Genomic DNA, 12050 nt, shown 5'->3' with positions numbered 1-12050 from the left:
CTTCTGATTACTTGTGCCTGAAAAAATAGGAGAAAAGGGAACAGTACTGCTGGCAGGGATAACCCAAGCAAATCCAGGATATTCAGGAGGTGATCAGAGATTGTTCAGCTAAGAGAAGGGAGAGAGGAGGACAAGGGATCATCCCAAGCCCAGGACCACCCATGGCATCAGTACCTAGGGGCTTGGCTGGGGGCTACATCTGTGGTGGAATAGTGCCCATCAGGCCCTGATGCTGAACATGTCCCCAGATCTGCTATTCTTTAGCAAAAAAAAAAAAAAAAAAAAGAAAAAAAAGAAAAAAAAAGATGGGTTTTCTCTTTGCCAGCTGGTCTGTCCCCCCAGATTTCCTGTGCTGGCATCTCCTCTGAGAGCCCAGCAGGAGCTGAGAGCAGTTGAGTCCCTTCCTCAGATCCTAATGTAGGGCCGTTGCCTCTTTCAGATCATCAGAAGCTGGAACGAGAAGCCCGGATCTGCCGCCTCCTGAAGCACCCCAACATTGGTAAGCAGACCCTGCAACCCCCGTTGCTGGGGCTCCGCTGCCCACATGCCCTCCCGTGCCCCAGCCGGGGCTAGGGGGTCCCCATCAATAATCCAGCCCTGCCTGCAGCAGCACGGACTGTTTGTCCTTCCCTCGTGCTCCGGGCACCATCCCAGAGGAGAGGGGCTCGGTGGCAGCCGAGATCCGCACAGCCATCCCTCCTCTTCCTCGCGGGAAGCACCATCCTTAACGGGGCCATGGGGAGAAAGGCCCCCACCAGGCATGGTGGGATTGAAGTAGGTCCTGACTAACCCATTTGGCCATAGCTCCCTCAGGGAGAAGCGGAGCCTCAGGAGGCTGCAAAGGGCTATTTTTACTGCTCTCCCCCCGTTCGGGTGCCGTATTCCTCTGCATGCTCCAAAAAGCGGCTGCAGCTCGGAGCAGCAGCAGCAGCGCGGGGCGTGTGGGAGGAGCGATGGCGGGGGGAAGCGAAGACTTTCCCACCGACCGTCCATCTGAGAGTAGCCTCCTTCGGAAAAGCTGTTTCAGGAAAACTCCTGAGCCCCTGCAAAAGACAAAAATAGGCCAGAAGGAGAGAGAGGGAAGGGAGGGGAAAAAGCTGCAGTAAAAAAAAAAAAAATAAAATCCCAAACTCCATCCCTGAGAGCGATGCCGATGCAGGCTCTTGATCCCTGCAGATAGTCTGGATGAAGCTCCTCTTCCCTCTGCTGCAATCCAGGATGTGCCGACCCCAGTGAGATCCTGCAGCTTTAGGGAGAGCATTTGGTGGTTTCTGCAGCCCTCTCAACCCACAGTCAGGAGCTGGGAGGGTTCCCCTGTGGCCGAGCTTCTCCCTGGCCCCCTCACTGCTCCGGTGACCTGGATCCGTCCTTCCCCACGAGCTGCTGCAGCAGATCCAGGGAGCTAGATCCAGGGCCACTGGGACCAACCATGTGGCTCCTGTCCCATAAATATTTCAGTTTGAAAAAGGACCGTCAGCTCCCATCTGTCTCGGCACATGGCTGCATGGCAGGTCTCCCCTGCATTGCCAGGGTGCCGGACTCCACTGGCTTCCCCAGCCTCTGCTCAGGCAGGACCAGGAGCTGCCCTGCAGGGGTCCTGCCAGGGAGTGCAGCATCCCTTTGCACCAAAATACAGGCATCGATTGCCGAGACATGAAGGAAACACACTGCAAATGCACGAATAGCAGGAAATACTAAAACCAGAGGAACTCACCCCACGAGACCCGCAGGATGGTAGCTGGGCCATGCAGCTGGAGCTCCCCAGCTTCCCGGCCTGGCCACAGCTGTTCCCTATGGCTGTCTTCCTCCCTTCCCTCTCCATCACCTGCTGGTGGAGATGACAATATTTCCAAGGACAGAAACATCTGAGCCCTTCCTGTGCCTTGTCCCCCCCCCTGCATCACCCCCTGCTGTTTGGCCCTGACCTGGCAGGCTCAGAGCATCCCTGCTGCAAGGTCTGGAAGGGGTTAACAGCTTGAGATGTTAACAAGCCCAATCCGCTGCTATTTATACCCAGGAGGCTCTTCTCCACCCCCCCTCCCCACCCCACACCCTCTTTCCCTTCACGCCCCTCCACTGCTCCTGCTGCCTGGAAACTTGGACTGGCAGCTCCCCTTCCGTGCAGCAAAGGCGGCTCATTACCCACCCAGGAGCTGGAACGAGCTGTGCCACTGCAGAGCGGCCTGGCATGAGGAAGAGGAGGCACTGCTGCTGGGATGAGGCAGAACAACCCTCTCCAGCCCTCACTGGGAGACGCGCCCCAGCTGCCGGGGGCTTTGCTGTCCTCTCCTTTGTTCCCTGCAGCGAGGTGGGGTCTTTCCATCTCCCATGAGAACGCATGGGGTCTCTCCATTTCCCACTGGAAAGCCACACTGTAGTTCCTGGAGGAACCAGTCTGGGCTCTGCACTGTGCCTGCTGGAAAACCTCACATGGAAAGCCGTGCACAGGCAGTTAAGGGCAGGTCCAGGTCCCCAGGATCCTGCAGTACATCCACAGTACTGGGGGATGTATTAGGAGAGCTGTGGTTTCCCAAAGTTTTTTTCCATTCAGGGAAGTCTTGCTTTATTGGGAAAACCTGCAGTTTTAACTCCAGGTACCTGTTGTCCCCTGACTCTCAGTCCCAAAGCTGTGTCCTGCTCTTGCCTTGGCTCCCGGCACTGAGCTGGAATGGTTTGGCCAGTGCAGCTCTCTCTGACTATGGTCAGTAACAGATACTTGTAGGATCAGGTTATATTTAGAGCAGCTGCTCCCTCTTATACCTCCTTGGCTCCTGGCAGCCACAGGCTTTGGGACTTCCCCAGGCAAGGAACGTATCTGGACCATCTGTTTGTGGTTACGCTGGCCCTATCCACACCGAACTCACCTAATCCCCCTGAGAACACTTTGGCTTCTGTGGGATCCCAGCCGTGATACCCCCAAATCCCTCCCAGGCAAGATGAAATGGGAGGAATTACGTCTCTTTCAGCAGAGGAAGGCAGGAAAGCTGGGGTTTTGTCAGAGAAAAACGGAGCAGACAGATGTTGTAGCACAGGGAATGTCTGCAGAGGCCAGCAGTGGAGAAGGATAACTGGGAAATAAGACGAGAAAGTTGTGTCAGTAATCAGGATTGCAAGAGAGACCCATAGGAAGGATGGTGCTCAGCTCATCAGACCTCCTCTGCCCTGGCTGGGTGGGCTGCCACTGCTGGCAGCGTGGTCTCAGCAGCTGCTGGATCTGCCTGTGGAGCTTGGAGACGGGAGAAGGACCAGAAGAGTGGTGTTTGCTGGCCTGGGAGATAAGAGAAATGCAGTGCAGTATCTGTGCTCAGTGATGGGGCTTGTTATCTCGCCTGTGTCAGACTGAGTCTGGAGGATGTTTCCATACAGGGCTCAGCTGATTTAGCTGCAGTAAAAGGGTCTAGAAGTAAAAATTCCCATAAACTCACCTTGATGTTTATTTTTTCCTCCTTGATTCCTAACATTCTCAAAGATGTTGAAAGTTGTATAGGGCTAAAACCAGGTGAGAGAGAGAAGGGTTAAACATTTACAGCCTCAAGGGAGTGAAACAAAATGTGAGGTGGGGGACAGAGGACACTGGACCAGGCTCTGTTTATCCATCCTACCTGTTTCCGTGCCCCTCCCCTTGCTGCACATCTGCCTGCTAAGCTGTGAGCAGGGATCTGAGCCTGAATAATCAGCACACAGCTGCAGGGTGACAGATTTGTACCTGGCTGTGTCTGGTGAGGTGTGCACGAGGAGAGAGGGTGCCCCTCAGTGTGACGAGCAGGGTGAGATTCCAGGAGACAGGGAAACTCATCCTGCGGAGATTCCCAAGGAGAAAAGGAAGGTCATGAGCAGAAAATAAAAAGAGCCCTGTGGGTGCCAGGGCTGTCAGCCCAGCACCCGGCTGAGCTCTCCCTGTGCCCAGGCACTAATCCTGTTGGGGCTGGGGACACCCATGCCTGCAGCCTGCCCAGTGCCCAAGATAGCCCAGCAGCTGCCCGGAACCTCAGCCAGACACAGCTCCGGGCAGTCCCCAATTTGGAGGTGACCTTTGAGCCTCTCACCACTGCCCCAGGCTGGGGCCATGGATGGGATCCCCTGGTGAGCAGAGACCCCCACCCAGTCAGTGGCAATAGCAAGAGGAGGAGGGAGGAGGAATAGCCCTGCTTGTGCCCTTCCCCAGCTCCTGCTTGTGCCCAAAGGGGAGCAAACACATTCCCAGGGAGTGGGGTGGGAGCCAGGTGTACCCCATAACCCTTCTGTCTCTGCTGCAGTGAGGCTCCATGACAGCATCTCTGAGGAGGGCCACCACTACCTGATATTTGACCTGTGAGTAATGGTTCAATGCATCCCCTGACCCACTGCCAGCTCCGTGATTGCACCCGGGGTGACACACCCTCCACCTCACCCGAGCCCTTCCCACGGGGCTTGAACCAAGCTTGGGTCCCCCAAGCCGGGCAGAGGGCAGGTCCCTGTCCTGCACCTCCGACTCTCCCGCTGTGCAAAGAACATTTTGGGGGGGAATTGCCGGGGCCGAGTGTGCTGTCAATCAATCCAGCTCCCCCTGTTTTCTCGCAGGGTCACTGGTGGGGAGCTGTTTGAGGACATTGTGGCCAGGGAGTACTACAGTGAAGCGGATGCCAGGTGAGCACAGACACACGTGGGGCTGTGGAGGGGACAGATTATATCCTCTCTCCTGAGAGCTGCTCCCTCCCAGGGTCCTACATGCCTGGCTTTCTGCAGCATGAGCTCCTTCCGTGTTGGGAGGTGTTTTACAGCCACTCCTGCAACACATACTCATAAACCAGAACTGTCGTGCAAAAAAGACTTCCAAAAATGCTCTTTTTAACTCGCTCAACTCCTGTGCCAAGAATTGCATGTGCTACCATGGGGCTGGTTTCCTCCCCAAATCAGATGGCTCCCAGCCATTGCTGGCAGCATCTTCCTTGCCTGGAATGATGGGTTAGCCCACATCTGACCTCCCTGTAAAGGAGCAGGCTGTTGGGGCTCCCTGGGCTGAGCACATCGGGTTTCCCTGGTCTGGGGATGTCAGGGCTCCCTGGGCTGGGGGCATTGGGGCTCTCCAGGCGGGCAGAGGGGAAGCCCAACACCAGACTGGTGCCCAGCCAGGGCCGTGATATCACGGACACCCCCCAGTCCTCACCCCCTTCCCCTTGGAGCTGCATTCCAACCATCTGCAAGCATTTCTCTGGCATTTACCACTTGAAAGCACTGAGGAGGAGCAGGCAAGACAGGCCGGGTGGGAGGATGTGCTCAAGCTCTGCTCTCTCCCACGCTCCTGCTGGCACTTTCCAGGTACCCTGCTGCAGAGCCAGGGGGTTGGGTGCCATTTCAGCCACCTCTTTGGCCCCTGCAGCTCAGCCAAGGGACAGAATTAGCTTCATTTTTTTGCCCCTCTCCAATCTCCAGATATCACTGTTCCTCTTGGCTTTGCCCATAGGCTAAGCATAGCCTGTACATATGTGTCCAAAAGGGTGGTAAGCTCTACAATACCTCTCTGCATGAGAATATCCTTTATTTCTAAGCAGAAAGCAATCTCATTTAATGGGCTGCCTGCACTGAATCCACTTACAGCCCATCCACTTATTAGTGTCATACAAATAAAATAAAATAGATGTAAATAAAGACCTTCTGCCTTGCACACAAGCTGTTTCGGAGTAAAAGCGATCATTGCCTCTGTCTTTTTCCCTTCCTGTCTCACACACGCAGCAGAGCTGGGATGTAATGAACTAGATATAAAGTAAGCAGACGCAGCAAGAGCCACCTGCATTAGAGCAGAGCAGGGAAATGGGGCTGGAGCAAAGGTTACACAGAGCACATCTGCTCTGCCTGGGTTTGGAGACCAGACCTGGGCTGGCATTGTGGCTCCACTGCTGGTCTCCAGCTCCCCCCCAACACTCCAGTGTTGCTCCAGTGGGGATCCCAGAGGCTCAGCTGTAGCCCCCATGCTCCTGCTCACCATCAGTGGGTGTGCAGCAGCTCTGATGGTGCCTTAGTGGGTTAGAACTGCTCCCCACACATGTGTGGGTTTCGGTGGAGGGAGACACTGATCTGTGCTGAGGGGCTGCTGGTGGGCAGTGTGATGGGGAGAGGGGCAGAGGGGTGAAATGCTGTGAAACAGAAGTGTGTGACAAAACTCTGCCTCACTGGCCACTTGTGTGAGCTTTCTCCTCTCTCCCACAGCCACTGCATCCAGCAGATCCTGGAGGCTGTCCTGCACTGCCACCAGATGGGGGTGGTTCACCGGGATCTGAAGGTAGGAGTTGCAGGGGGAGTGCCTGTGGGAGGATGGGGGACCCCGTCTGTGATGCAAAACCCTGTGGAGCAATGCCCAGAGTATTCCAGGGCTGCTGAAACAGCAGGGAGGAACACGTGTAGGGCTTTGGGAAAGCCACAGAGCAAAGACCAACTCCAGGGTGAAACAACACAAAGGAGGGGGGCAGGGAGGTCCTTGAAGTCCACGGTTCTCTAAGGATCCAGGGACACCCAGACACATAGCAGGACAATGCAGTTGGGAAGCACATCCAGAGCCCTGACTTTCCTCCATGCTGTGCTGGGAAGGTCCTCCCATCCATAGTGGAGCCCCTGATGGGTCTTTCACTCCTCTCCAACCCCCATCTCCTCCTGCAGCCCGAGAACCTGCTGCTGGCATCCAAGCTGAAGGGTGCCGCCGTCAAGCTGGCTGACTTCGGCCTTGCCATCGAGGTGGAGGGGGACCAGCAAGCGTGGTTTGGTGAGTGGGACTGGCCCAAGGTGGGGCATTCTTCAGCTTTCCTTGGCGTGTTTGATCAGGGCGGCTCCAGGTGGGACACACATCCCCAGGACCTGAGCCCCAGGTTATGGGAGCATCCCAGCAGCACAAGAGGCACAGTGGGTGAGGAGGTTGATGGCTCCAGCTGTGCTCCTGGAAACAGCCCAGTACTGATCAGGGCAGAGGCAAGCAACTCCACAGGGACTCTGTGAGTCACCAAGATGTCCTGGTGAGATGGACAAACCGGCAATAGGGGCAGACCAGGGGGAGGGAAGCCTCTTGCAAGTGCTGGAGGTGCTCATCAGAGCACTCCAGCCTTATGGACAACCCTGGAATTTGGTTGTGGCAGAAAGCCACAGTTTGCTCTGCCCTCAGGACTCACAGAGATGTCTGGCAGGAGGGTGCCTGTCCCACCGGGTCAGGATGTGCCAGGACTCCTGGCTCTTGCTGTGCCTGGCTGGGCACCAGTCCCTGCTGGTGAGCTGTGTGGGGATGGGGGCTGCTGCCAGCAGGGTGTGATGGGCTGTCTGTCCCAGGTTTCGCTGGCACCCCGGGATACCTCTCCCCCGAGGTGCTCCGGAAGGACCCCTATGGCAAAGCCGTGGACCTGTGGGCTTGTGGTAAGTCAGACAGGGGCTGGAATGCCAGGAGCTGGCTGGGTCGGGCCGGGCTGGGTGGGATGAGGCAGGCTGTTCATCCAGCATGTCCTGAGCTGTAGTTGCTACAACATCTTGGGAAGCTCAGGGGGAGGATTTACCCAAGAGGTGGCACATTACCCTGGGCTGTCCCCAGAGCAGCACCCTCTCTCCCAATCCAGCAGCACCCTTCTGTGAAGGATCAGCCCCCTTCCTATGTACCCAAAGCTCCCAGTCAGGAGAGATGCTGGTTCTCTTCCCTGAGGTGCTGGTGGAGTCAGGCAATGATTCCATGCAGTTTCAGTTGTAGGGGAGCCTTTTTCCACCCCCACTGGGGAGGAGGCATCGCCCAGACCTGCCAGGGCACCCACTACAGGGTCTGCATGTGGCTGCCAGAGACCACCAGCACAAAGATGGATCCACCAACAAGCCTTTTGCTTTTTAATCAATGAGCAAATCCTCATGTTTCCCTAATTTCTGTTTCTCTGTTTGAGTTTGGCCAATCCCCAGGCAGAGTCTGCTCCTACCTCCACTAATGAATTCTCTCCCACTGATTCCATCTCTTCTCCTGGGCAGGTGTCATCCTCTACATCCTGCTGGTCGGGTACCCACCCTTTTGGGATGAAGACCAGCACCGACTCTACCAGCAGATCAAGGCTGGGGCTTATGATGTGAGTGGGTTTGTCTTGTTCCCCCTTTTCACAGTCTACCCTCTCTCCTGCTGTCCCTGCCTTACAACCTGCTGCTCTAGAAGAGCAATCTGGCCAAATTCAGACAGACACGAGCAAGGTTCTTTCTTCTGCCCTGGTCACAGAGGGTGCACACATTAGCATGTTTCAGGGCCACTTTGCAGGACAGATAGGTCTTGTCCTGGGCCTTCCAACTTTCTTCTTCCACTTCTGCTCTCCAGTTTTCTACGTGGCAGCTCTTTCCAGTTGTGCCACCATCTCTCCAACTTGCCCCAGGCTGCGGGAGAACCAACCCAAATGTAAAGGGGCTTCTGCTCCTTCTGTTCCTTCCTACCATCCCTCATCCTGGTCCCTTTGTTTTGGCAGTTCCCCTCCCCTGAGTGGGACACAGTGACTCCAGAAGCAAAAGATCTCATCAACAAGATGTTGACCATAAACCCGTCCAAGCGCATCACGGCAGCGGAGGCTCTGAAGCACCCCTGGATATCGGTGAGTTCGACACTCACTGGTTGGGGCTGAAGCTGTAGAGATGTGGGGGCTCACAAGGGGAGAACACCTTACCGAGGAGCATGTGATATCACACACGCTGCCAGCTCTCTTCTCCATCCTGGGAAGATGGGTTTCCTGGCATGGTTCCTCTCAGTGCTCTCAGAGCAGCGTTTTCCCTGGGGTTTTACAGCAGAGAAAAGCTTGTGAATGCAAACAGCGTGTCCTGGGGGAGCTGGTGATGGGAAGGACACATATGCTCCCAGCCCTGGTGGGGATAGGCTGGTTTCTTGGTGTCACACTGTGCTGGGGGGCTTTTCTTCAGAGATGATGGGAGCAGGCTTGTGTTTGTCCATCCATCCACCTACCCCAGCAGCAACCCCCCCCTTCACTTCATCCCACTGCTCTGGCTGCTGGTTCTCTCTCTGAATCAGCTCCTAAAGGCAGGAGGAGTCTGTAAGCTTAACCCTGGGACCCCACATGTGTAAACCCTGAGCACACTGCTGAACATGGCTGGTCAGTCAAGGGGTTAACTGTGTGGGCAGCCAGTTTTTCCTGCAACCCCTCCACCAGAGCAGATCCTGCTGACTCCAGAGCTTCGATCTCCCACTGCCCATTAAACTTTTATCTGCTGCTGCTGCAGGCAGCCCTGGCCCGTGCCTCGGCCACGGGAGATCGCACACGTGTGTGTGCATGTGAGAGCAGGGCTGGGGGAGCCCTTTCCCCCCAGCTCTGCTCTGAGCCAGGTCTCTCTCCCCCCAGCACCGTGCCACTGTGGCATCATGCATGCACAGACAGGAGACAGTGGACTGTCTGAAGAAGTTCAATGCCCGGAGGAAGCTGAAGGTAACTCTCATACTGTCCAAGCGGGCTTCAAAACACATGGTTGGATCATAGGTGGGCTTATTCTCTGTGTGGGAAGGGACAGGGTGGTGTCTCTGGGCAGTGGTATGGGGGTGATGGGTATTTGGGGCCCCCCTTGTGAAGAAGGCAAAAGAGACAGAGTGCAGTAGTGGCTTCATCTCTCTGGGGTTCCCAAGTGCTCAGAGAAAGCCATGGTGAAGGAAAGCTGTCACACTGGATGCTGGGGTAAGCACTTTCCCTCTGGAGTCTGTGTCAAGAAAGCTCCTCTTTAGGGCAGGACATGGGTCTGAGAGGCACAGTGAGACCCTCTGCCTGATGGCCAAGATACTTTGCAGCCAAGGAGTAAAGTCATCCATAGAAAAGCAAAAAGCTCACACACACCAGCAGCCCCACAGGCTTTCCCGTCTCGGATGCTGTCACATGCCACAGCCTGGACCCCCTCTGTAATCACCATCTCCAGCTGGAGCACCTCCCTGAAGCACCCATTTCCCAGGTGCTGCTCAGCCTCAGCCAGCAGCATGGCACTGGGAATGGGCTCTGGAAATCACAATGCTTCCTCCAGAGCTGGAGGCACAGAGCAGGACAGCTCTGGCCTGTGTTGTAGCCAGAGCCATCAGTGCTCCAGGCCTGAATGCACCATGACACAGAACAGTGCAGCTGCAGGCTACTAACAAGATTATCAAGCAAAGAAACTGGCTATAAACTATTATTACTTTTCTGCTAGACAAGTAATCAAATTAGTTCAGGCATACACTTCCAAATAGTAATCCATTACTGTAAGCAATTAGTCCAAAGTAATCAGTAATCTCATTATACGCTGAGCAACTAGTTAGTAAACTCAGCTGGAAAAGGGGAAGGATTTTTACAAATGTTGTTTTGCAGTGGTGATCTTTGCGTGGCTCCCATGAGCAATCCCTGCCCTGATGCTCTGAGCTAGCACAGCTTTAATGCCAATTAAATCCGGTTCCGCTCCTGGTGGGTCCCTTTGCCACCAGCTGCCGGCCCTGGTCAGTGGGGTTGTGCTACATCTAGGGCAGGGTAGTATGAGACTGAAAAGTGCCCCACAGATATTTAATATCCCTTTAATCTTGGAGGGAAGGCAGTTTAGAGAGTGCAACCCAATGCCTCATTGCTGGTGATATGGAGTTGGGTACTGAGAGCTGCTTTTGATGGCAGGAGGAGAACATGAGTCCGTGGGCCAGTTTCCGTCCAGCCAGGTGGCTGGGGGACAGGTGCTGAGCAGGGCTTTCCGCCCTCAGGGATGGGGGGAGCAGCAGGGTGTGGAGAGCTGGGGTCCAGCACACCCTTCCTTCTGCCTTCCTTGTCTTTCAGGGAGCCATCCTCACCACCATGCTGGCCACCAGGAACTTCTCCGGTAGGTTCTGTCTCGGACTCATCTCTTTGTCTTACAGGATGCCCAGGGCAAATCCGTAGGATTCCTGGAGAGCTGGCTTTGCCTTGAGTGTCATGGGGAGGCTGAGGTTGCAGCCTGGTGCCCCTGGGGATGTGTGGTTTTGGGTAGTCCTCCAGGGGAGATCACCTGGCACCTCCAGGCTGGCATCTGGTGTGGGATGCAAGAGGAAAGGTGTCTGGCTGACATGCAGTGGTCCCCAGTGGTGTAGGGGTTTATACGTGCCCAACCATCTGGCTTGTGCTGGGGTGGGGATGCAGGTGCTGGGGGCAGCCGGAGCTCAAGCTGTTGGTTTTGTGTCCTCCTGGAGATGTTTGTGGCTCAGGGAGAGCATCCTCTGCATCGGGAATGTCAGACAGGTTCCTGGGTGCCACGGCAGGCAGATGGCAGCAGGATCCCTCAGGTCTCTCCCCAGGCAGGTGGATGCTGATCCTGCAGGGTTTCCCACTCTCTTCCTGCCTCTCTACATCCCGAGGGCTGCATGGGAGACAGGACTGAGCATGGCAGCCCAGCCTGTGCACTGGAGAGGTCTCAGCACAGCCACAAGCCCCAGTACCCTCACGGAGAGCTGTTCCCTCTGGGGACACCTCGCTGCAGATGGGATTTCACAGGCGATTCCCAGGCACGGAACCAAATGGAGCCACGTGACTACAGAGCTCATCCACTTGCTGTCACCTCCAGCCCTCCCCAGCGCTGGGAATGTCCCTGCAGCGGTGCTGCAGCGCTGGGACACACCAGCCAAGCCCTGCAGCCGCTGAGCCTGCTGGTGGCAGCTGTTTGGGGTTAGACGGGTGTTTCAGGGTGCTTTGCTGAGGCGCCCCGGGTGTCAGGTGCGGCAGGCGGGCAGGGGTGCCAGGGAAGCTCAGGGAGAGGGCTGTGGCCAGGGCCGGTATCTGCATTTGTCGTGCGGGGATCGTGCTGACACATTTAGCACTTGTGGAGGGGAGCTGGAGGAGTCCAGCAGCTGGGGGGATCCGGTGTCAGCCCCGCGCCGGGGAAGGCGGTGGACAGGAAGCATCAAAGGGCAGGAAATTCAAAAGCGTCTCTCATCGTGCTGCCCGTCCCACGCACGGCCCAAGGGCTCAACCAGTGCGCCCGGCCCAGGAGCACAGCGGGGCTGGTGAGCGAGAGCAGGGTCTCGCATGGCGCTGAACTCCACCGGTCCCACCCTGCTCCGGGGGTGCAGCGGCAGTGGGGTGGTTTGTGCGGCC

The 12050-nt window shown here is 56.2% G+C and overlaps 1 protein-coding gene across 1 annotated transcript in view; it reads left to right on the top strand.

Annotated features, from left to right (window-relative positions):
* CAMK2A (calcium/calmodulin dependent protein kinase II alpha) overlaps positions 1 to 12050 on the top strand; it is a 34898-nt gene that overhangs the window by 8376 nt on the left and 14472 nt on the right. The window contains exons 3-12 of the mRNA XM_008921014.3: positions 440 to 499; positions 4257 to 4311; positions 4561 to 4626; positions 6187 to 6259; positions 6634 to 6736; positions 7291 to 7374; positions 7966 to 8060; positions 8445 to 8567; positions 9327 to 9410; positions 10761 to 10803. Coding sequence (XP_008919262.1) covers positions 440 to 499; positions 4257 to 4311; positions 4561 to 4626; positions 6187 to 6259; positions 6634 to 6736; positions 7291 to 7374; positions 7966 to 8060; positions 8445 to 8567; positions 9327 to 9410; positions 10761 to 10803 — 786 coding nt within the window. The remainder of the gene's footprint in view (positions 1 to 439; positions 500 to 4256; positions 4312 to 4560; positions 4627 to 6186; positions 6260 to 6633; positions 6737 to 7290; positions 7375 to 7965; positions 8061 to 8444; positions 8568 to 9326; positions 9411 to 10760; positions 10804 to 12050) is intronic.

Source organism: Manacus vitellinus, unplaced genomic scaffold (genome assembly GCF_001715985.3).
Source record: "Manacus vitellinus isolate BGI_N305 unplaced genomic scaffold, ASM171598v3 scaffold_51_pilon, whole genome shotgun sequence".
NCBI classification, from domain to species: domain Eukaryota; kingdom Metazoa; phylum Chordata; class Aves; order Passeriformes; family Pipridae; genus Manacus; species Manacus vitellinus.
Note: the sequence above shows the minus strand (reverse complement) of the source record. Positions and strands in the feature narration are given on the sequence as shown.